This window comes from Eulemur rufifrons, chromosome 17 (genome assembly GCF_041146395.1).
Source record: "Eulemur rufifrons isolate Redbay chromosome 17, OSU_ERuf_1, whole genome shotgun sequence".
In the NCBI taxonomy this organism is placed as follows: Eukaryota; Metazoa; Chordata; class Mammalia; order Primates; family Lemuridae; genus Eulemur; species Eulemur rufifrons.
In genome coordinates, this window is record NC_090999.1 from 28817421 (window position 1) to 28844185 (window position 26765).

Sequence of the window (26765 nt, forward strand, 5' to 3'; positions counted from 1 at the left end):
ATGGATCAAAGCAGTGAGGGATATATGAAAAAGATTAGCAGTGTGAATCTTGACAAACTTATAAATGACTTCTTACAAATAGAAAAGGTATGTAAAGATAGCAACTGATTCTAGTAAGTAAGGGAAAAATTAACAGATTTTGCCAGTGGAAGAAGTTGGGAAGAAAGAAAATTCTACCAAAAAATGAGCAAGGTAAAGATAATGACAGTATGTTTTGCTAAGCCTTTTCTCTATCAGCTTATAAATATATATTTAAAATATATCTGGCTTTGACTCATGTGTACTAACACATCAAAATGCTTCTAGGGTAAGGGAACAAATAACTGATGTACTTGTGCCAAAGTTAAAGAGAAAATACATATAGTAGTCCCCCTCCCTTATCCAAGGTTTTGCTTTCTGCAGTTTTACTTACCCAAGGTCAACAGCAGTCCAAAAATATTAAATGAAAAATTCCAGAAATAAGCAATTCATAAGTTTTAAATTGTGCATCATTCTGAGTAGCATGATGAAATCTTGCACCATCCCACTCTGTCCTGCTTAGGATGTGAATCTTCCCTGTGTCCAGCGTATTCAGGCTGTATATGCTACTCGCTTGTTAGTCACTTAGTAGCTGTCTTGGTTATCAGAAGAGCTAGTACAGTAGAGTAACATATTTTGCAAGACAGAGAGAAAGAAACACCACATTCATGTAACTTTATTACAGTAGAGCATTATAATTGTTCTATTTTATTACTATTTATTTTTGTTAGTCTCTTACTGTGCCTAGTTTATTAATTAAGCTTCATCATAGTTTGAATGTATAGGAAAAAACATAATATGTATCAGGCATCCACAGGGGGTCTTGGGACATATCCCCTGAGGATAAAGGAAACTACTGTACTTAAATGCCCAGGATGTCCGTCAACTCAGGAATAGTTTTAGTAAGAATTGATCTAGACACATCCATCAATCTCTTATCATTATGACTGACTAATTTTTTTTTTCGTCTTTCCTATTCCATCTGTTCTCTTTCCCTTCTCTTTTGCCTAAAAGCGAACCCATTTAAAGTCCCTCTCCCCTACTCTGAACAAATGGTAGACCAAACCCACAAGTGTGTATTGGGTTTTCCCCCTCCTCTGCCATGGAAAGGAGTAGAAATGGCTGCTGAAACAATGTAGGAAGATAAATTAAAGATTTGGAGAGTGAGTTTGTGAAGCAGGTGTGGGAGGGAAGTAATACTTACCCCTGTTTTCTCTCCTTCTCTCATCATTCTCTTCATTCCTTCTTTTCCTAAGCACACACACCAAAAAATGCCATAATGAAAAAATTTTCATGGTGATGGGTATTTTGAAGTAAATCTATGAACTTTTTTTTAAACAATGAATTTGAGTTTTCTTAAACAAGTGATTCTTAATAAGAGATAAAAAACACTGTTGGTGGGAAAGGAATTAGTGCAATGTTTTTAGAGATTAATTTGGAAATATTTATCATATTTTTAAACATTCTAAATAAGAAATAATTGTTCATTTTTTGATGTGTTAATGGCATTGTGATCATATTTCAAAAGAGTCTTACCTCTTAGAGATACACAGAGATGGTAATATTTACAGATGAAATAATATAATGTCAAGGAGTTGCTCTGAGATAAATTCAGAAGTGGCCAGACTAGGGAGGTGGGTAAAGACATAGATGACGTAAGATTGTTCATGAATTGATGATTTTTGAAGCTGTTTGAAGAGTACACGGAGGCTTATCATACTATTCACAAAGATACCAAAGAGATATGTTTAAGAATGTTTATTTATTGTCTGTAACAGCAAAAAAAAAAAAGTAGAAACAACACAAATTCTCCTCAGTAGGAGACTAATTAAATAAAGTACAGTATATTCAAAAATGAAACTCAATGCAGCTAGTAAAAAGAATGAAGTAGATCTATGTATGTATACTTACATGACATCATCTCCCACATAATAATGCTAATTGGAACAGCCAAGATACAGAACAGAATATAATGATTCTTTTCTATAGTTGTATACTTATAAAATATTTTAGAAACATAAAAAAGGAATTGTTAATCAGGAGACTGAAGATTGAAAAGCTGGAAAGAAAGGCGTTCAAGTTAGGTCATAGTTTTACTTTTCATCAATAACTATTAGTCTATTTTAATATTTTACCATATTACTTTTAAAACCAAAAATAAATTCAGAAATGGGATTATTTAAAACTACAGTCATGCATCACTCAACAATGGGGATGTATTCTGAGAAATGTGTCTTTAGGGAATTTTATTGTTGTGCAGACATCATAGAGAGTACACAAACCTAGATGGTTTAGCTTACTACATGCCTGGGCAATATGGTATGGCCTAATGCTCCTAGGCTACAAACCTGTACAGTATGTTACTGTGCTGAATACTGTAGGCAACTGTAACACAATGGTAAGTATTTGTGTATCTAGACATGCCTAAACATAAAAAAGGTACAGTAAAAATACAGTATAAAAGATGGTAAATGGTACACCAGATTGGGCAGCTACATTATAATCTTATGGGACCATTGTAGTATATCAGTCTGTCCTTGACTGAAATGTCATTATGTGTTACATAACTATATATGCCAGATTTGATTATTAGATTTTCAAGTATTAAGTGGTTTGTATTTTCATTAGTCTTCATATCCTTAGTAAAAGAATCAAAATAGCAGCATTTATTTTGTAATCATTTATATTCTATTTCTTCTACAGAAAATGATAGAAACCAGTGGAAAGAACAATATACTAGATATTCAGTTGGAAAAGACTAACAATTTATTAAAAGTAATGCAAATAAAGGAGGTCTCAATGAAAGAAGGTTAGTTCTTTGCTGCCTGAAGAAATACTAATTCTAATGAGAGTATTTTTGAGTGTAAGAGTGATTAATATTACACCATACATTTGTAATGTGTTTTAAATCCACGTAGAACTCTCCAGACAATCATCTCATTTTATCCTTATTATGACAGATAGGACAGGTATTATACTCTACTTCACTAATGAAGAAACATGGATTAAAAGAAGTTAAATAATCTGTCTGACTCTACTCAACTAAGAAATGGCAAATCAGAGGCTCAATACAATACAATATAAAACCTTGGAAAGAAAGAAAGTTGAATTCCTACTTCACAATTACATCAAAATAAATGTCAGATAGTTCAGAAATTTTCGTGTTAAAAATGAAACCATACATGTATATTTTCTTGCTCTGTCAACTGAGAGAGCTTAGAAGCAACAATGCCCAGTAGCAATGAGCATATCTAATGTCTAGAATAGATCTTGGTTTCTAATACCATTCTCTAATAAAAGGAACCAGGATTCTTTGGAGAAATGGCTGATTCTAGAACTGGGATAAGAAATATATAAGATAAGCATGAAGCATCTTGTAGTGCCAGAAAGTAAGAAAGTGCTCAAAAAGAAAATAAAAAGTATCCCACAATGATGGGAGTATGTGAAAAGGGACACAGGAGCCGACTGAAAGAGCTCTGAAGAGCCAAAGCTGGAACAATTTGAGCAAGAAAATAAGTGTTGGATTATAACTCAAAGTATAAAATAAATGTACTGATATAAAGAAATGATATAATAAATAAATAATTGGGGAAGAAGGGACAAATCTTCTGTACAGAAGAATTCCATATAACTTATGTAGGTAATTTGCCCTGAAGGAGAAAGAGCGTGTCTTCACATTCATTGAGTATGGGCTCAGTTTGGTGACTTTCTTCACTGTAGTGAAGAATACAGTGTGGAAAGGGTGGGGCTGGAGGAAAAGTAACTACAAAGTGGAGAAACCTGACAAATACTACCCCGGCCACATGATCAAAGTGAACATCAAAAGTGATATCATGTTGACAGTATATACCCTTGATATGATATGATAAAAATAGCACTTTACTTCTGTGATCTTCCTTCCAAAAACCCATAATCCGAGTCTAATAATGTGATAAACATCAGAAAAATTCTCATATAGGACATTACAAAATACCTGATCAGTACTTGTCAAAACTATCAAAGTCATCAAAAATAAAGAAACTCTGAGAAACTGTCACAGCCAAGAGGAGCCTATGAAGACATGACAAATAAACATAATGTGTATGGCAGATGGGATCCTAGAACAGAAAAGGACATTGGGTAAAAACTAAAGAAATCCGAACAAAGTGTAGATTTTAATTAATACTAATGAATCAACATTAGTTTATTAATTGCAACAAATGTGCTACACTGATGTAAGATATCAATAATAGAGGTAACTAGATACAAGATATATGGCAAAGTCTGTAATGTCTTCCCAATTTTTCTGTACCTCTAAAACTACCCTTAAAAATAGTTTATTAAAGGTCAAAGATGAAACTACAAAAAAAAAATAGAAGAGAATATAGCTTTTTATTTTTATAACAGAGAAGAACTTTTTAAGTATATGACACAACATGTAGAAGTGATAAAAGAAAGAATTTGTATGTTTGACTTTTTACAAATTTTGGAGCAGATTTATGTTTACAGAAAAAACTGAAAGTATGGAGAGTTTTCATATACTTTCTTAATCCCCTCCAATTTGCCTATTTTTAATATCTTGTATTATTGTTACAATTGATGGGATAATTGATACATTATTATTAACTAAAGTCTATATTTATATTAGTGTTCATTTTTTGTGTTGTATATTCTATGGGTTTTGACAAATGTATAATAACATGTGTCCACCTTTGCAATATCATACTGAATGACAGTGTCACTGCCCTAAATAATCCTCAGTGCTTTACTTACTCATCTTTCCTTCCCTTTCTTCTTCTGGACCCTGGTAACCACTGATCTTTTTACTGTCTCTATAGTTTTGCCTTTCTGGATTATCATATGGTTGGAATCATACAATATATAGCCTTTTCAGATTTACTTCTTTCACTTAGCAATATGCATTTAAGTTTCTTTCACGTCTTTTTGTGGCTTAATAGCACATTCTTTTTATTGTATTCTGTTTTCCTATTTATTTTTTATTTGTATATATTCATAGGGTACAAGTACACTTTTCCAACACTGATATATTGAATTGTGGTGAAGTCAGGGCTTTCAGTGCATACATCACTGAAGCAATGCATATTATACCTATACAAAGCAACCTCCCTTCATCCATCCAGTTTTTTTTTCCATTGTATTTTTGTGTGGATATACTATAGTTTGTTTATCCATTCACCTATTAAAGGATACCTTGGTTAAATCTAAATTTGGGCTATTATGAACAAAACTGCTATGAACATTCGTGTATAGGTTTTTATGTGGACATAAGTTTCAACTCGTTTGGGTAAATTCCAAGAAGCACAATTGTTCAATCATATGGTAAGAGTGAGTTTAGCTTTGTAAGAAACTGCCAAACTGTCTTCCAAAGTGGCTGTACCATTTTGCATTTCCACCAACTATGAATGAGATTTCTGTTGCTCCACATCCTCACCAATACTTGGTGGTGTCAACGTTTTGGATTTTGGCCATTCTAATTGGCGTGTCACAGTATCACACTGTTGTTTTAATTTGCAATTCCCTAATGACATATGACGTTGAACATCTTGTCATATGCTTATTTGCTATCTGTATATCTTCTTTAGTGAGATGTCAGTTCACATATTTTGCCCATTTTTTAATTGGATTGTTTGTTTTCTTATGATTGACTTTTAAGATTTCTTGTATATTTTGGATACCAGTCCATTATCTGATATGTTTTGCAAAGATTTACTTCTAGTCTATGGCGTGTCTTTTCATTCTCTTAAGCATATTTAACTTTTTTCTGATGATATGATCTTATATCTAGAAAATCCCAAAGATTCTGCCATGAGACTACTGGAATTGGTAAACAAATTCAGCAAAGTCTCAGGTTACAAAATCAATGTACAGAAATCAGTAGCATTCCTATACACCAACAACAGTCAAACTGAGAACCAAATCAAAGACTCAGTACCCTTCACAATAGCAACAAAGAAAACAAAATACCTGGGAATATATTTAACTAAGGAGGTGAAAGACCTCTACAGGGAGAATTGTGAAACACTGAGGAAGGAAATAGCAGAGCATGTAAACAGCAGGAAGACCATACCATGCCCATGGGTCAGCAGAATCAAAGTTGTTAAAATGTCTATACTACCCAAAGTAATCTACAGATTCAATGTAATCCCTATTAAAATACCAACATCATGTTTTGCAGATCTAGAAAAAATAATTTTATGTTTGGCATGGAACCAGAGAAGACCCTGTATAGCAATAGCTATCTTAAGCAAAAAGAACAAATTGAAAGGCATCAATTTACCAGACTTCAAGCTATACTACAAGACTACAGTAATTAAAACAGCATGGTACTGGCACAAGAACAGAGACATAGACCAATGGAACAGAACAGAGAACCCAGATATAAAACCATCCTCATAGCCATCTGATCTTTGACAAAGCAGACAAAAACATACACTGGGGGAAATGTATTCAATAAATGATGCTTGGAAAATTGGATAGCCACAAGTAGAAGACTGAAACAGGATCAACACCTCTCACAAAAATCAACTCACGGTGGATAACAGACTTAAACCTAAGGCATGAAACTATAAGAATTCTAGAAGAAAATGTTTGAAAAATTCTTATAGACATTGGCCTAGGGAAAGAATTTATGAAGAAGACCCCAAAGGCAATCACACAACAAAAATAAATAAATGGGACCTGATCAAATTAGAAAGCTTTTGCACAGCAAAGGAAGCTATCATGAGAGAAAACAGATAACCTACAGAATGGGAGAAAATAATCTCATGCTACACATCCAATAAAGGGCTGATAACTAGAATCTATATAGAACTCAGGAAAATCAGCAAGGAAAAACTCAAACAACCCCAAAAAAATGGGCAAAGGGCATGAACAGAAACTTTTCAAAAGAAGACAGAATAATGGCCAATAAATATATGAAAAAATGCTCCACATCTGTAATCATCAAGGAAATGCAAATCAAAACCACAATGAGATATCACTTAACTCCAGTGAGAATGCCTTTTATCAAAAAGTCCCAAAACAACAAATGTTGGCATGGATGCAGAAAGATAGGAAAACTCATACACTGCTGGTAGGACTACAAACTAGTACAACCTCTGTGGAAAGCAATATGGAGATACCTCAAAAAGCTAAAAATAGAACTACCATTTGACCCAGCATCCCATTACTGGGCATCAACCCAAAAGAAAAAAGGACATTCTATAAAAAAGACATCCGCACTAAAATGTTTATAGCAGCACAATTCACAGTTGCAAAGATGTGGAAACAACCCGTGTCCATCAATATATGAGTGGATTAATAAACTGTGGTATATATGGAGTTCTACTCAGCCACAAAAAACAATGGTGATCTAGCACCTCTTGTATTATCCTGGATAGAGCTGGAGCCCATTCTACTAAGTGAAGTATCACAAGAATGGAAAAACAAGCTCCACATGTACTCACCATCAAATTGGTATTAAATAATCAACACTATGTGCACATATAGTAGTAACACTCACCGGGTGTTGGGAAGATGGGAGCAGGAGGAGAGGAGGGGTATATTCACACCTAATGGGTGTGGTGCACACCATTTGGGGGATGGACATGCTTATAACTCTGACTCGGGCAGGGCAAAGGCAAAATATGTAACCTAAACATTTGTACCCCCGTAATATTCTGAAAATAATTAAGAAAAGATTCTTTGTGGCAAAAAAATAGATATAAACTAAGTGAAACAGCAAAATAGCAAAGGGCATAATCCGGTAGGTCACAGAAAATAAAAATCAAATAACTTGTAAACATAACACTGTCTAGGGAATGGACACGCTTGAAGCTCAGACTCGGGGGGATGGGGGGGCATGGGCAATATATAGAACCTGAACTTTTGTACCCCCATAATGAGCTGAAATTTAAAAAAAAGGAAAAGAAAAGAGGTTTGAACTCTTATAATTTAAAAATTCTATATGAAATACCATTTTTATATCAGGTGGAAAATGATCAAGATCTTTAATATTTTATTAGCAAGCAAGTAAAGAAACAATCATTCTCATATATTGCTAATTAGAGGGTAAAACTTCTGTGGAAAATAGATTAGCAATATCTATCAGAACCAAAAATTCACATGTCCTTTGACCTAGCCCTTACACTTCTAGGAATATGTCCTAAAGATACACTTTTATATATGCAAAATGATGGATATATGTATTGCTACATTGTTTATAAAAGATACAAAGAATATAAACTGTCAATAGAGATCTAGTTAGATAAATTATGGTATATTCATCTAATAAAATGCTGTGCAGCTGATAATAAGAATGAAGTAGTCTTATATGACATAGAATAATATCCAAGATGCAGTAAATGAAAATAGCAATGTGCAGAGTAGTGTACTATCATTTTTACAAAATTATATTTTTACACAAACAAAAATACCTTCTCTCCTATATATTTGTATATCTCTGGCAATATATACATAGTCTCCTGGTAGGAGTGCCTGCCTAGGGGAGATGGAAACTAAGTTTGGGAACAGAGACTGGAGCAATATCAGCTTTTCACTACACTTATGTATCATTTTTATTATTTTAAAAAATAATTAAATACCTTTAAAAAATCCAATTCTACTTATTCTAAATCTAATGTCCTTTTTGCTGGATAATACTTAGCAGAAGTAAAAGAACAAGTGAAGATGACAACTTATAGAGCCAAGTATATACTAATTCACTTATGGAGGAAGGGCAAACTACACGTGATTAAATTTATTAAAAAATAAAATATGATATCTGGACATTTTATTTTTTATATTTGATGGTAGATAAAGAATTTCCTTGCCAGTTCAAAATGGTAATAATATTAGTATTGAGGATCAAGTACTGTAGAAAATCCTTTACATGCATAATTGCATTAAATATTTCCAACTATTCTATGAAATAAATTTTAATATTCATATTTGTTAGTTAACATTAGAGCCTAAATTTGAGCTCAAATGATTGGTTTACTAAATTACATAGTATATAAGAAATAGCTTAATATTCTGAACTCTGGGTTTTAGAAAGAACTTAATAGGACAGTATTCTTTAAATTACATAGTATAAAGTACAGTAGAAAAAATAACGTGGGTTATGGTTTGAAAAGAGAATTAAAAGCTGTCATTCTCAATAAGTGAATGCTACCATACCTTATGAAGAATTTTTTAATCAAACCAGGGTGCATTGTAGGAAAAAATGTGGTGAGAGAGCCACCTTGTGTTCACATTTTTTAAATATACATTTTTGAAACATCTAATGTACTTTCAGTTGCAGGGCTCTGTTTTCAATTTGCTGATTGCTAAGGTAACTTCAGCAAACCTATTTTATGAATTGCTGGATTCATTACTTTAAAAGACATAAATATAAGTGATGGCAGAGTATATGCTTCTTTAATTTTTGAATTGTAGCAGCTAGCACAATAATATACATGAAGCAGGTTCTCAGCTAATGTCTATTAAATGTACTTTAATCATAGTTTTATTACTGGGAAATAATAAGATAGAGAAAGTGGAGGATGATGGGAAGTTGCCTGAGTGGGTGGTGAGGATGTTAGGGAAGGCAGGAAGGAGTTAAAAGCCATATGGTAGAACCTATCATCTTCGTAAAGGTTTTAACTTCTGCAAAATACTCTCATTTCTGTCAGCATAGTTGAAGAAAGTACATAAGACTGAGTGCAGAACCTCTACTTGAAAGGTGAAAAGTTTTGCATTCTTCCTTCACAGTACTGATTCTTTCATTCAGTCAATAAAATATATGTTATTCTTAGGCCAGCACTTCTCCACTTACCCCTTCCCTGCTTCAGTTTACTGTGATATTATCTATCCATCAGTCACTCAACAAATATTCGTGGATTGCCTACTATGGACCACAACTGTTCTAAATACTAGGGAGAAATGGTAAGCAAAACAAAAATAGTCCCTGCTGTTGTAGAGCCTATAAACAAGTGGACTGCCAAAGTCACAGAAGATTCCACCACTGTTGCTGGTGGTAACCAATAGCATAAGCCTTGGTTGCACGTCAGGGCTCTAACATTTGCAGTGAAATTTTTATCTCTTATTATAATATATTGTTAGAAGCCATTTGCACAAAAGTTGCTGATGCCTTGGAACACTAATCATTGAGTTTTTATTCCTTTTGTTGCTAATCTCTTGCCCTAAGACTCAGGCACGAGTACTAAGAGGTCAGGTTGGAGAACAGTGAGAAAAGCATTGTATTATACCTTCTCGCCAGCTCTGTCCCTCTATCTTTAAACAAAACTAAATATAATTTGCCTCTCTTTCATGGAATATTTGCATGGACACAGTCCTCACAGTTCCCCAGACATGTCCACGTATGCCTCACTTCTGAGGCAGATGTTGCTAACGCAAATGGGAGGATCCTTACCATACTGTGCCTTAGAAAACTCATTACTAAGTTTTGAAATTCATTTAACTTAAAGGGTAATTAAAAAGTATTTATTATATAATTTACTTTGAGATGCCTGGTTGCTTTGTTAAGATCTCATAATTGTCAATTAAATATTTATTTTATTTTAATTATTTCAACCAAGAGAATAATTCCAAAATGAAATCAAGGGATTTTCAAATAAATTTATCTCTTATGTTTTAGAATGTGCTACTCTTCATAGTATGATAAAAGGGCTACAACAGACCATTGAATATCAACACAATTTGAAAGGTAAGTTAGGAAAAAAAAGTAAAATCTAAAAAAGCATGATTTATTTGAGCACCTTTAAAAATGGAGTTTTTACATTGTTGACAATAAGTTCCTTTTAATTTGGTCTTACTCAATTCATTAGCTAAGGGCAAGACTCCTTACTAATTAAAAGTACTTTCCTAGATGATTATGAAATAAGAAATGCTATGTTGAACAGAATAATTCAGTCATATTCCATCTAACAGGGACATCAGGGGATGTTTTATAATAGGTCATAATAGTTCTTTTTATTACTTTCAAATGTTTAGAAACATTTATTCTTAGTAGCACTCTTGGCCTTTCATTACCCTGTGTTCAGTTTTGAAGGGTGGGTATTTAGTAGTTAAATGATTATTTTATTGAAACCACAGTAATAGTTTACCATTTAATTTTTTTTCGTTGACTAAGATTATCTTTGTGTAAGTGAAGCCAACACATGTAGCCTATCTTAGTTTTAATAATCATGTTAACCTGATAAGCCTACCATTTACAAAACAGAGTGACCAAGTGTTTTGTACTGTTTTGATTCAGTTATGTAATAGCTGTGAGATTTTCCTCTACTATATCAGAGATTAGGATTGCCTTAAGGCCCCTTCCAACATAAAACTCACATCAAATAAGCATTTCACATCTGAGGCCTCTGCTTTTATCATGAAGAAAGCACCTAACATATGTAAAAGAGATAGAATATTGATCTTCTATGTCATTTCTTCAATTTGGCATGTTCTTTCTTACTGTCTTTTTAATTTTCTAATTGAGCTGTATTTTAAGAAATACTATTAATGCTTAATTTTTCCTCATTTCTGTTCCCCAAAATGAGAGCTTTCATGCCCCCATCTGAAGCCTACCTAAGTCCTCAGAGCAACTTTTCCCTTCTTTATGACCAAAATACAACACCCAGCTAGATTAAAAAATATGTGAAGACTCATAATCCTTTCCAGCCCTCTTATTCTGGGATTCAAGTGGTATTTAATTTAATTTGGAAGATTTTGTTTTAAACAATACATCTGTTAGGAAATTAAAGTCAAATACTTTGAAATTCTAAGAAATCAATTATGAATATATTAAACATTATTTGTTTGTACAAGAATATCAAACACTGATCAACAGTCAAGCATACCATTTTTTCACAGATATGGTAGAACATAAGTTTTTCCCCAAGTTTATTGAGATATGGTTGACAAATTGTAGATATTTAAGATATACAACTTGATGATTTGATATATGTATACATTGTGAAATATTCACCACAATCAAGTTAATTAACATATCCATCACCTCACATAGTTGCCTTTAAGATCTACCCGTCTTAGCAAATTTCAAGTCTACAATACAATATTGTTAACTATAGTCACATTGTTGAACTTTAGATCTCCAGAACTTATTTCTCTTATATAAGCAAAACTTTGTACCCCTTGAACAACATCTTGTCATAGCTCCATCCCCTAGTAACCATCATTTTACTCTCTGTTTCTCTGAGTTCAACATTTTTAGATTCCACATATAAGTGAGATCATGCTGTATTTGTCTTTCTACATCTACTTATTTCACTTAGCGTAATGCCCTCCAGGTTCATCCATGTTGTCACAAATGACAGGATTTCCTTTGGTTTTAAGGCTGAATAATATTCCATTGCATGTATATACGTGCCACATTTTTTTTTATCCATTCATCCATTGATGGACATTTAGTTTGTTTTCATATCTTGGCTATCATAAATAATGCTAAGATGAACATGGGAGTACAGATATCTCTTTGAGGTACTAATTTCATTTCCTTTGGATATATACCTATATGAGGGATCATATGGTGGCTCTATTTTTAATTTGAGGGGGAACCTCTGTACTGTCTTCTATAATGGCTATACCAATTTATATTTTCAGTAACAGTATATAAAGTTTCCCTTCTCTTCACATCCTTGCCAACACTTACTATCTTTGGTCTTTTTGATAACTGTTCTAATAAGCGTGAAGTAGTATCTCCCACGCTAGCCTCAGATCTAGCCAGTGATAAGGGTCATGAAAACTTTCAATTAAATAGGAAATTGGGGTTTTAAATTGACCAGGATGTTTAGTAATCAAAATTAACTACAGGGTTTTAAAATTTGCCCAAAAGGTCATTAAGGCATTCTTTTTAGTTAGCCAAACCAGACACCTAAAAGGCAAAGGTTCCCCCCATTTCTCTTTTGCCTCCTCTATCCAACCAGTCACTAAATCCCCTGGTAATTCTACCATCTAAATAGTTCTCAGTGCCCACTTTTTTCTATACTGTCACTGACTTAATTTAGGTTCTTTATCTCCTACTTGATCTATCCTTACTGATCTCCATGCCTCTAGGGTCAAAACTCTCCTTCTTCATCTACATTGCCACATAACATTTTTAGCATGTAACTCTAATCATTTCACTTATTCATTGTTCAAAATTCTTTGATGATTCCCTATAACCTTTAAAGCAAATTCCAAAGTCATTTATATAGAATATGTCCACCTTGGTGGTGTGGCTCCAATCTATATAGCACCTCTTCCTCACACTGTATGCTCCAACAATACTGTACTTGATTGGTAGTTTTTCCAGACATGCTGTATTTACTCAAGCCCATGGTCTTCTGTGCAATTATTTTGTGTTTAGAATGCCCTCCTTTATCACTTAAATCTCAGCCCAAGTGGTCCCTTTTCTCTAAATCCTTTCCTGACTTCAAGCTGACTTACGCTTCCCTTTCACAGGTTTCTACAGTATTTCCGATACATTTTCACTACAGAGCAATTATTATATCATAGCATGTTATAACTACTAACATCTGACTCATTACTGCATGAGTTCTGTGAAGAGCAATTGCTCTCTTTTTGTTTCTCCATGCCCAGTATCTAGCACAGTGCCTGATGTATAGTAGGTGCTGGATGTATGTTTATTGAATGCATACATGAATGGAAGCAAAAACATTAAACATATTCCCATATTAATCAAAAAATGGATTTTGTTTTTTGATTATTCTTACACAGATGAAAACGAACAACTAAAAAGAAATGCTGATCTTATAAAAGAGAAGTTAAAATCTCATGAACAGGTGAGTTTATTATTATATTCAATCAAGTCCCTGTAGAGCATTTGTCTTTTCAAATTAGAAAACAAGAGATTGTTTTCATTAATAACCACAGCCAAAAATTTGTGTGTATGCAGATATATATAAGCACCAAAATCTTTAATACATGAAAATTTATTTTAAATGTAATACAAGTTTTGATAACCCTAATCTTTTTACAAAATATAGTGTACTAATATATCCAAGTTTGTCTTGGGAGTTTTCTTTTCCATCACCACTCTCAAGGCCCCTCTCCCTGTCTTAGCATGATAAATCTCCCCTATGCTTCAACAATTTAAGAAGCTAATATCAGGCAGCTATGGAGGACTTTTCAAGTCCCAAATCTATCTTCTCTTGATGCCACCTCCTAAAGCTAACCCTCATTATGAGTAGTGCTTAATCTCCTTCTGGGAATTAGGAATATTTACATAACTTTCAGAAACAGAAGTTCACCCCACATTCAAAGAGACTCATCCTATATTGCAGTAAGCTTGCTAGCTATAAAACAGTGCCTCCCGTTAGCTCTGAAGTGTAGTTTTGGCCCATGTTGAACATATTTTAATGTTGTAGTGGCATTTATTTATATAATTAAACTAAATATTTTGAGCATCCATAAGATGCTAAACACTGGTGGTAAGTATTTGGGAAACAAAGGTAAAAATACATTGTTTCTATATTATCTTTATCTCCTTGGATCAGAGATCAGTCTTTCTCATGAAATTCATGAAGCAGAGAGTAGAGTAGTAGTTAGCAGGGACTGTTGGGGTGGGAAGGCAATTGAGGAGATGTTGGTCAAAGGATATAAAATTTCAATTAGACAGGAGGAATAAATTGTATTAATACAATGTGGTTATTGTGGTTAGTAACAATGTGTCATATACCTGAAAATTGCTAAGAGAGTAAATTTTAAATGTTCTTTCCACAAAAATATGAGAAGTATGTAAGGTAATGGATATATTAATTAGCTTGATTTAGTCATTTCACTGTATAGAGAGAGAGAGAGAGATAGTGAGATAGATATATATACATATAGTGAGATATATATATATATCTCAAAACATCAGCCAGGCACAGTGACTTGCACCTATAGTCTCGGCTGCTTGGGAAGCTGAGGTAGAAGGATCCTTTGAGGTCAGGAGTATGAGACCAGCCTGGGCAATATAGCATCTCTAAAAAAGGGATTTTGTTTTTGGGTAGAGGGGTCCACCAGCCCCTCAGTCCCGGCAGTGGGGAACAAGCATTGCTCTTTGCCTTTAAATATATATATATGTCATGTTACATATCATAAATATGTACAATTTTTATTTGTCGATTAAAAATTTAAATTTAAATAAAAAATAAATAAATATTGTACTACATACATACAAAAAAAGAAATTGGGCCGGGCGCGGTGGCTCACGCCTGTAATCCTAGCACTCTGGGAGGCCGAGGCGGGCGGATCGCTCAAGGTCAGGAGTTCGAGACCAGCCTGAGCAAGAGCGAGACCCCGTCTCTACTAAAAAAATAGAAAAAAATTATATGGACAACTAAAAATATATATATAGAAAAATTAGCCGGGCATAGTGACGCATGCCTGTAGTCCCAGCTACTCGGGAGGCTGAGGCAGGAGGATCGCTTGAGCCCAGGAGTTTGAGGTTGCTGTGAGCTAGGCTGACGCCACGGCACTCACTCTAGCCTGGGCAACAAAGTGAGACTCTGTCTCAAAAAAAAAAAAAAAAGAAAAGAAATTGGTCTTTCTCAAAGCTGATTATTCAAACAACAAACAATATTTTCCCTTCCAGATATGATTATATCAAATATTAATATAAACAGATTTCACTTTTCTAATTAATCAAAAGTTATATACACATATTTATATTTTTTAATTAATATATATTTTAATCTCTAGGAATATAAGAATAATATTGCCAAACTTGTAAGTGAAATGAAAATCAAAGAGGAGGGATATAAGGTAGAAATAAGCAAACTTTATCAGGACATGGAGAAAAAAGGTAAGTTTTTAATTTTTTTTCATTTTCTTTTCTTTCTGGAAGGAAAAGTGATGCTGAAGTTTTTAACTTTTAATTTAATGAATTCTAAGATATCATAAAACAATTTAAATATGTGTATAATTTTTTTAGTAAGAGCCAGTATTCTTGAAAGAATGTTGCCTTAATGCATTTTAATTAGATTTTGTGCCTTTCTATATATTTTTGTATACAAATACATTTCTAAATTTGATTCTAGTATTTGTACTTAGCATTAGCTAATGTGAAACAGTTAGTGTACTTATAAAATTAGTATAAATATATAATTAATAACTTTTGTATGTATATGCTTAACATATTGAATATAATTTCACTAATGAAATTTTCCTCCTTCAGGGTGGGGGGGCAAAAAAAAAAAAAAGAAAAAGAAAAGAAATTTTCCTCCTTCAGTAAAGCAGATCTCATGAGCCTATGTTGATGGGTAATTGGTTTCATACAGTTATTTAAAATCCTTTTTTAATGAGTCTATCTTTATGTACACCATGTGCAAAAATTAATTTGAAATGGATGATAGGTCTAAATGTAAAACCTACACCTACAAAAATGCTAGATGAATGCATAAGAAATTATCTTTGTGACCCTGAGTTAGGCATAGCTTCTTGGAAAGAAACAAAAAAGCACAAACAATAAAGGTGAAAGTTCTAAATTGAACTTCATCAAAATTATTAATTTCTATCCTTCAACACTGTTAAGAAAATGAATAGAAAGGCCATAAAATGGGAGAAAATACTTGCAAATGCATATCTGATAAGAACTTACATCCAAAATATACAGAACTCTAACAACTCAATGAGAAGAAATTAAACAACTTAACAAAGAAATGGGCAAAATATTTGAACAGTTACTACCCCAGAGATATACAGATGGAAAATAAGCACATGAAATGATTTTCAACATAATTAGTTAGGAGGAAATGCAAATTAAAACCACAGTGAGATACTACCATGTACCTTTTAGAATAGCTAAAATCTTAAAAACTTTCAATGAATGCCACATTTTGATAAGGATGCATAATAATTGGAACTCTCATACCTTATTGGTGGGACTATAAAATGATAGAGTCACTTTAAAAATAGCTTGGCAATTTCTTTTAAAGTTAAAGATGCAGTGAGATAATTTGAGTTCTTTGAGAAGTAAATGCAAAGACAAGATTAGACATTCAAGAGATTTGCTGGGGAAAACATCTGTGAGGGTAGATGGGGAGGGAACAAACAGAGACTGGATGAGCTGTCAGTCTATGATACAAGTTTAACCCCTGTGAAAAAGGGAAGAAAGGAAGGAATCTTGGGTATGGAAAGTCTTAGACTGTGACACATTCCTAAGAAAGTTTCAGCAAAGTTGAGCCAAAGTTGCCCATCAAATAAGTTCTACAACTCTCAGGAATAAGCTCACCTTAGTATCCCTATCAAGCTCAGTCATTGGCTAGGAGCAGCTCTTAAGAAGCATGGCCTCAACATAAACATGGTCATGAAAACAGTCAATTATACTCTCTGAAGCTGGAGATCTTAAAGGGGCATTTTCATAGTCACAGTAGCCATCCCCTGGACTACACAGGTTCACTTGTCCACATGGCTTCAGGTAACAACTCTTCCATGGTTCTTGTGGGCCTCTCTTCTTGAGGTGACACCTAGAAGAAGAGTTGTTTAAGTGTTCTTCCTCCTAGGAACCTAAGCATATCTTTAGACAGTGGGCTCCAGATCCAAAAATTGATTCAGTTCTGAAAACTGAGCAAAGGATGATGATTTTTTAATTGGGGCATGTGCCCTAAGCCTCATGTTCTTCTATTTCTGAGTTGTTGTTGTTGTTTTTGTTGTTGATATTAAGTACAGTTGGCTGCCCATCTATTAACTATCTCTGCAACTCTGCAGATCAAGTCCCTTTGGCTGTTCTCTGACCTTCTTGGTCATTTGGTAATTGTTGCCTCTTGGCTTTTGGCAGTTAAGTGCCATCATCTGGCTTCTATTACTTTATGTTGGAGGGGGAACTATTTCACGGATATTAATGAGCATAGCTCCATGACAGCCTCTTCTACTGTCAAGCCTGGCTTGCAGAGGAGAGTGACTGCTGAACTTTTGGTGGTACTGGTTTACCTCTCACCAGCATATTTCTAATGGCCTAGTTTAATAATGTATCTTCTGGGCCCTCCTGAAGAACATAGTCCTTTGATGAGTTTTCTTGCCTCACATAATATATCCATTCCAACATGCCAACTTTCTACAGCCTCCTTATTCCTTTTTCTACTATCTGTCAGAGCAGCTCAGGCATTTCCATTTCACTCAGCTTAGGTCATTGCTTTTTCTAGAGCGCTAAGGCCACTCTAGCAGAGAATTTGCCCCATTTCCTGGGGTCCTTGCTAGGGTGTTATTTTCCTCATCCACAAAAAAGTAGCCTCAAGTCAATGAATTCCTACTTACCCAGTCTAACTTTCTGTCTCCTTTGATCAGCAGCAAAGTCTATTCTCAGGGGTACTCACATGGCTCTTACCAATACAACCCAGCTAATTCTTTCAAATCCTTTGAGGTATAATCACCTTCCTCCCTTATCAGCCCCAGCACTCCCCCAGCCAGGTTATACTGGACCTTATTCCTAGTTATTCACCTAGCAGCCAAAATAGGAGGTAAGGGTAGCTTCTAAGATGAGCCTCGTAGCATCTTTCAGCACAGGGAAAGTGCTAGCTCTTACTAGAAAGGAATAGGCCATCTTTCTAAACTATGAGGGTTTAAGGAGATCTTTAGAGCCAGCATCCTCGGAGGCATCCATCCAGATGTCCTATCCTATTTTTTCAGGATCTCAGGTTTTCCCAGCCAGGGTCCCAGTTTTATCATAGTAAACCTGTTTTGGCTAAGCATTTAAACATCTCTGGAGTTCTTCAACTCTATTATATTTTCTGTTGCTCAGCTGTGTCTGCTATTCTACTATGAAAGGAAAGAGCAAGTTTTTCAGCCACCATAGAGTCTCTCTGGGTCTCATACTTGTTCTTTAAATCTTTAACTACTTGTGAACAGCCCTATTTCTCATTATCCTTCAGTAGGATGTCAATTTAATTTAGCAGTAACCAGACGGCTTTACTGCCTTTGTGGGCATTGTTTTCATCCATCTTTCAAATGTCTGAGTTATCACACCCACAAGGTGGTCCCCACTACCAAGACATTTCCCCAGATTACTTCTGGTTAAATCCGTAGTAATCAGAAACCCATTGTATACTAGGAACTACAAGTATTCTACATACCACTAAGGATGTCTTCTCCAGTGCCCACAAAGTGGTAAGTGAGCTGATCTCAGAACCCCATTATACCTGTTTTCTTGGGCTAGTTCAGGTTCATCAAGAAGGAAACACTAGGATGGGATTGGACATTCAAGAAATTTATTGGGGAAAATGCTTATGAGAGGAAATAAGGAGGGGGTTAGAGAAGGCCGGGTGAGCTGTTAGTCCACAATGCAGGTCTATGCCCTGTGAAGGAGAGAGAAAGAAAGAAGGGTGGGAAAAAAAAAAAAAAAAAAAAGTCAGACTACAGTGCAGTTCTAAGAAAGTTTAGGCAAAACCAATGGAGAGTGCTTGATCCAAATTTGTTTTTTTAGTTACTTTAAAATAACTAAAAGAGTGGAATTAAAATGTTCCTCACACAAAGAAATAATAAATGTCTGAGGTGATGGATATCCCAATTATCCTGATTTGATTAATTCATATTGTATGCCTGTATCAAAACATCACATGTACCCTATAAAGATATACAACTATTGCATACCCATAATAATTAAAAAAATAAACAAATTTGCTTGTGAAAGAGTTCCATGTCTCCCAAGAATTGACCCACCTGGGTATCCCATCCACACCCTGTCACTGACTAGTTGCAACCTATGGAAGCATGACCTCAGCTCAAATGCAATAATGGATTTCATAGTGCAAGAACTGGTGCAAATGATAAATTAGGCTTCCTGAGATCTGAGAGGCTCGTTTTCTTGACCACCGTGTAACACATGCTATATGACCCAGCAATCCCACTAGTAAGTATTTACCCAAGAGTAATGAAAGCATCTGTCCACACAAAGACCTGTTTGCAAATGTTTATAGCAACTTTATTTATAAGGGCCCCAAAACTAGAATCAGGCAAATCCATTAACTGGTAAATAAACAAATTGTGGTACATCCATCCATACAATGGAAATTATTCAGTAATGAAAAGGAACAAACTACTGATACATTTAGCAATATGATCAATTCAAAAGCATTATGGTAAATGGAAGAAGCCAGTCCCAACAGGCTACATACTTTATGATTCTGTTTATATGACATTCTGGGAAAAAAGGGGAAATTATGATGACAAAAGTCAGATCAATGTTTTCCAGTGTGTGATAAAAGGATGGACTGCAAGTGTCACAAGGATTCTTTTTAAAATGATGGAAAATTCACTTTCTTGATTGCAGTGGTGGTTAGATTATGCATATGTTTATCAAAACTCATCAAACTGTATATCTCAAAAGGGATTTTGCTATACATATGAGTTATGCCTCAGTAAATCTGACTTTTTAAAAATAAGCAAGCTCGGCTGGGTGCGGTGGCTCACGCCTGTAATCCTAGCACTCTGGGAGGCCGAGGCGGGAGGATAGCTCGAGATCAGGAGTTCAAGACCAGCCTGAGCAAGAATGAGACCCCGTCTCTACTAAAAATAGAAAGAAATTAGCCAGACAACTAAAAATCTATATAGAAAAAATACAGCCGGGCATGGTGGCGCATGCCTGTAGTCCCAGCTACTCAGGAGGCTGAGGCAGAAGGATTGCTTGAGCCCAGGAGTTTGAGGTTGCTGTGAGCTAGGCTGATGCCACGGCACTCTAGCCCAGGCAACAGAGCAAGACTCTGTCTCAAAAGAAAAAAAAATAATAATAAGCAAGCTCAATTATAAAAATTTTAAAAAGGAAATAAATATAGATTCAGCTATGATTCAGATAATGTCATCATCAGATATGGAATTTACAATTATTCAGATTAACATAATCAAGGAATAAAAGGACTTAATGGGGAATTCTGATGGCAAACTGAAAACCATAGGAAAGAAATATATGGAGCCAGGTCTGGTGGCACATATTATAATCCCACCCACTTGGAAAGTTGAGGTGAGAGGATCACTTGAGGCCAGGAGTTTGAGACCAGCCTGGGCAACATAGACCTCATCTCTAAAAAACAAGAAAAATTAGCTGGGCATGGTGGTGCATGCCTGTAGTCCCAGCTACTCAGGAGGCTGGGACAAGAGGATCACCTGAGCCCAGGAGTTCAAGGTTGCAGTGAGCTATCGTTGCACCACTACAGTCCAACCTAGGCAACAGAGTGAGACCCCATCTTGAAAACAAAACAAAACAAAGCAAAGCAAAACAAAACAAATATATGGAAATATGAGTGCTAAAAACACAATAACTGAAAACGGAGTTGCAGTGTATTGGTTTAATAGCCAATTAGACACAACTGGAGATAGAATTAGTAAGCTGGAAGATAAGTCAGAAAAAAATATCCAACCTGAGGCAGGGAAAGGCAAGAAGTTGACATATAAAGAAAAGAGCATGTATAGAAGGCTGCTGTCTCTGTATTTAGTGTTAGGCCTAAAGTTGCTGCAGTCAGAAAAGACCTGCAGTCAGAAGGAAAAGCTGGATTGTGAAGTAAGAAAGAGTGAGGACAGACTGGAGCCTACATCTTTCTTGTACCTCCTCTAAACTTATGACATGGTCACCTACAAGAAAAAATGGTGCCCTTGGCTTGGCCATGGAGCTGCAAGGACACCTGGTGCAGGACTCATATCAGCTAAAGGAAGAAATCTGGTTGGAGCTTAAGAAGCTATGGAACCTGATTCACCATAACAGTAAGGTGATCCAGTGCTCAGTGACAACTTGTATGAATGGCAGCATTATCTGGTGCCCAGAAAATAATAGCTGCTGATTTGGTGAGCCAGAAGATCAGCGATACCATGTGTGAACTGCAACATTACCTAGCATCCTATGCTGACCTTCAAAGCTAATTAGTTCTTGCTATACTTCCATGTCTCAAATCTTGTGCATATTTCTCTTTTGGACAACCCTAAATTAGAACCATATAGGGAAGGGAATTCTGAAAAAGCATAGTTCTAATTTAGCTAAGTTAACATAGTACAAAACCACCAAAGGTAGAAGAAGGAGTAAATGAAGTTAAAGTATTGTAAGATTTTTATAATGTCTGTAAATTGGTAAAAGTACTAATTTTATTAGAGTCTCATAAATCAAGTATACATATTACATGCATCAAGTAAACACTAAGATAACTACTAAACGAAGAATAAAAGAATATTTATCAAGCTAATGACTATCAAGCTAATAGAGGGTTTTTCCCCTCTATTAGCAAAAATAGGGGAAGCAAAAATAGGTTTCAGTCCAAATGAAAACAAGAAAAAAGAAAGGAACACAGAATGTAAAAACTAGCAAATAATAAGCTGATAGATTTAAGCCCAAATATATTAGTAAATGCATTAAATGAAATTTGACTAAATGTTCCAATTAAAAGACAAAGATTGTTAGATTGAATAAAAATTAAAATCTGCTAATATGCTTCTTTAAAGATATACACCCAAAATATAAGATATAGAAATATGTAAAGTAAAAGATGGAAAAGGATATACCAGCCAAATGGTAAGCAACACAAAGCTGGCATAACTATACTAATATTGCACAAAGTATACTTTAAGGCAAAAAGCAATATCAGAGATAAACATGGCTATTTCATAATGATAAAATTAATCCACCAGGAAAATATAACAATTCAAATTTATATGTACCAAATGATAGAGCATTAAATATACAAATCAAAAATTGGCAAACCTAGTAAGAGAAGCAGACAAATCCACAATCATAGTGAGAGATTTAAATTCACCTCTTTTAGTAGTAGAAAAAGTACATTCAAGCATACAAAATCAGGATGATATAGAAAATTTAAACAATAAAATTGACAAATGGATACTAATTGACTATATAAAAAACTAGACCCAATAAATGCAGAATATGCATTATTTTCAAGTATGCATAGAACATTTAAGAAAGTTGACCATATCATGGATCAAAAAGCAAATTTCAACACGTTTTAAAGGTCTGAGTTGGTACTTTGCATTGCAATTAAGGTAAAGTTGTTAAAATACAGGTAACTAGAAACTCCCTATATGTTTGGAAATTATTTCTGAATAACCTGTGGATCAAGGGGGAAATCCTAAAGGAAGTTAGAAAATATTTTGAACTGAATTATATAGAAAACATTACATATCAAAACTTGTGGGGCACAGCTAAAGCTATGTTGTATAGCCTTAAATATAAATCTTGAAAAAGACTAAAAATCAGTTATCTAAATATAGATATATATCAGGAATTTAAGAAGCCCCTTATTTGTGGGGCTTGTGGACTAATTGACTCTTTATTTTCTTTTTAAAATCAAAGATTTCCTTGAGGCTCCCATCCCAGATGGCATGGTGTCATTAACAAGAACAAGAAAATTGGGAGAAGAGGAAATTTGTTGAAGCCTAGAGACATATGTGAACATGACAGAGGCCTGATCATAGGGAGTAGTATAGCAGGGGCTTGATGTAGCTCTAGAGTCATCCAGTAGTTTGGGCCCTTTACACATGGGAACCCAGGCTTTGTGCCCTCTTTAACCACTGAATCACCTATTTATTTTCTAGATTATTGATGTTTAAGATTACAAATTAGTTTACTTATTCAAAAGCATTTGATGAGTGACGTTTCTGTTTCAAACCTTATGCCACAGTCTTCTTGTCAAAAATATATAAAAGGTCTACCCTACACATAATTTCTAAAATATTTTTATTAATAAAATTTACTTTCTTGTGAATTGTTTAAAATATTAAAGAAATATAGGCTTATAATATTTTTGAAATGTTAAATTAATTAATTTTATTTATTTTTATTTTATTCAGTTGAATCAAATGAAGAAAAGCACAAAGAAGTAATAGAGAAAAAGGAAATGGAAATTTCGGAGTTAAATGCAAAGTTAAGAACTCAAGAAATGGAACAACAAAATGAAATAATCAGGCTACAACTAGAGGTAGGTTTAAGAATCTGCTAAACTTGAGGACACATCCCTCAGTCTAAACCGTTTCTTGATTATTTTTCATGACAGTGAGATAAATTTCAGGACTAGAATCAGTCCTGTGAGAGGGCTTCACACACTCATTCTCTGTCAAATGCAGTGCTCAACCGCCACATAACTGTCAGCTACACTGCCGTTCAGCACTTGGCCTGAAGGTGGAACTCTTCAGTTGTTCAAAAAGTCCTAGTTTCCAGAGACGATGTTGTTTACTCTGAGAATGGGGACAGATAACTCAGGGATTACCTGCATTTTACAGTCAAGTCTATGCAGACTTCATAAGACTACCATTCCAGCATAGGAAGAGTGTTTCTAATCTTTAACATTACTCTCTCTGCAGCAGAAATTGTGGAACCCTGGTAAATGAACCAGAAATTCCTTTTGCTTTATTTGGGATAAAAAGAGACAAATTTCCCCATAATAAATTTCTGGAAAAATATATATTCCAGGGGCAAACAAACCAAATTCCTTAAAAAAATAAATAAATAAAAATAAAAGGAACTTGAAACCGGGCATCTCAAAGGCAAAGAGCTAGAGCTCTTTGCTCTAAAGCCTTTCAAGTAGGTTATTTAACCAGATGTCAGAAGCCCAAAGATAAGGATATTTTAACAAAATATTCATTCTTTAAATTTTTTTCTAGATTCTACCAATCTCCCTTTGATTCATGCTTCCATTGCCCCCCACCCCCCAACTCTCATTTTACTTTATGGTAGAAGAATTCACAGGTCTTAGTTAAGAAAACTTACTATTCATTTTCCTGAAACTTTGGTATCCTGGGGTGCTTGGTGAAGTACCATGTATAATCATTGGGCAGAAAGGGGACTGATGTTGCTTTAAAGGCTGTTTGTTGCTGCTGCTGCCATCTGACCAAGTGTACCCGCAAACCACAGAGGGCTAAATGGCCAACTGAAATTAATAGTTCATGTTTCAAGATCTACCACCAACTTCTAATCCACTATTTGGGAATTTGCATTTTGTTTGCCATCTGGGCTCTGTCACTGGTCTAGCCAGACTCTATTACTTGACTGGTATACAGAATTCCTTATTATTTGTCTTCATTGTACCTACCCATTTCTCTCCTCAAACCAGAACACAATCTCACAGAGTTTATTCTTAGTCCTCAGAGAGGCTACACTAAACTAAATCTGAACAGAAGAATTACAATGGAATATTGTGCAAAAAAATAAATAAATAGATAGATAATTGGCCTGTAAGAATGACTTATGAGAAATTTTTTAACCTAATCAGTTTAATTCAAACCAGTAAGAGTTCAAACTAAGACAAAATCTTGGTAAAATTTTGTGTACCTTCAGAAATCTCTACAGAAGGATATGTAAGTTTTTCTCCCATAACTGTTGAGTACACTAAATATTCTTTACAATACATTCATGGTAATGTGAAAATATTTTTATCTGTCTTTAAGTTAAACTACATTCTCAACACTGGCTGCATGATAAATCACCTGATGTTTTGAGAAAAAGATGATGCTAGACATACCCTAGAATCTCTAAGATAGTACCCAGGCATTTGGTACTTTTAAAAACCTTGCCAGGTAATTTTAACATGCAATCAGGGTTAGTCATGTGTGTTCTTGCTCTTTCTTAAAAAATTGTTTCCTAAAGATTTTTCTGTCATCTATTGTATAGGGAATACACTTCAATTACAGATATGTCAAAGGATTTCATGGATTATACTTTATTTTATTTATATTTATGAAACAATTGTTTCTAATTGTTTAACTAGTCTCAATAACTTTCTTTTTAAACTTGGTTCAGTTTGATGCCAAACTAGCAAAAGTTCAGATTAAATCAAAATCATATCTGGATTCTACAGCTTTGCCACAAAGTATCTACAGAAGGGTATGTGAGTTTTTCTCCCTTGACTATTGCTTAAGAAAATATATTTTCTTAGTGTATTTCTATAAAAATTATCTAATATTTTATTAACAATATGTTTAACAGAGGGTTTTTTTTCATTCTTATACCAGTTTTACCCGTTAAGTCCCACAAAACTGAAATTATAGACCTTTCAAAATAAGGTCTCTCTTTAAATACCAACTTATACCAGAAATGTATTTTTTGTTGCTATTTTGTTGTTTCTTGTACAAAATCTTATTATTTCTTCATTGCAATAACAAAGTTTTTTCTGCTTCATTTAGAAGCTTCAACATTTTCAAGAAGAAAAAAACAAGGAGATTGCAATTCTTCGTAATACCATTCGTGATTTAGAGCAGCGCCTTTCTACTGGCAAAGATTCTCACTTTAAGCGAAGACGGTTTTGAGCATAGCAGTAAATTCATTAGTTGCTATTTAATTTCTTTAAAAGCAATTGAAAAATTCACTTCCATTTTCAATATAAGCATACCGCCTAATTAATAACACGCAAAAACTACAGCTTTAAACTTTTTAAAATTGAGTTTATTTAGACAAATCCATACCTTAGTCACTTGTGTGCTACATTCTTAATAGTATTAGCCATAAAGGAGTTCAGGTTTATAGGGTTTAGTTTACCTATTAAACCATCATTGACTATGGAAATACTTTCTTAGCAGTCTAGAGACAAACAACATTCTTTTAACCTTTCCTTTATATCTTTTAAGAGAGCCACTCAAATTTTAGAAGAGTGAGATATAATGTTAGAGAAAGAAAACAAGATACAAAGGCTTTATTCATATATGATAGTAAAAATCAAGATATGAGTCAGATATAAAAAAAGATAAATGGGTATTTAAAATGTAATCATATGTGCTTTTTAGCAAAATAGTCATGTGTTAAATATTTCTGGATTTTAAAATACCTTTCTTTAAAGGTTTAATCAGTTAAAAATGTG

The 26765-nt window shown here is 34.3% G+C and overlaps 1 protein-coding gene across 1 annotated transcript; it reads left to right on the forward strand.

Annotated features, from left to right (window-relative positions):
* Positions 1 to 26495, forward strand: CCDC152 (coiled-coil domain containing 152). Its single transcript, XM_069492668.1, has 8 exons — positions 1 to 87; positions 2722 to 2827; positions 10634 to 10702; positions 13720 to 13784; positions 15688 to 15790; positions 23767 to 23894; positions 25712 to 25795; positions 26095 to 26495. Exons 1-8 carry the CDS (start codon positions 1 to 3, stop codon positions 26215 to 26217), a joined length of 765 nt encoding a protein of 254 aa, XP_069348769.1. The 3' UTR covers positions 26218 to 26495.
* The last annotated feature ends 270 nt before the right edge of the window (positions 26496 to 26765 follow it).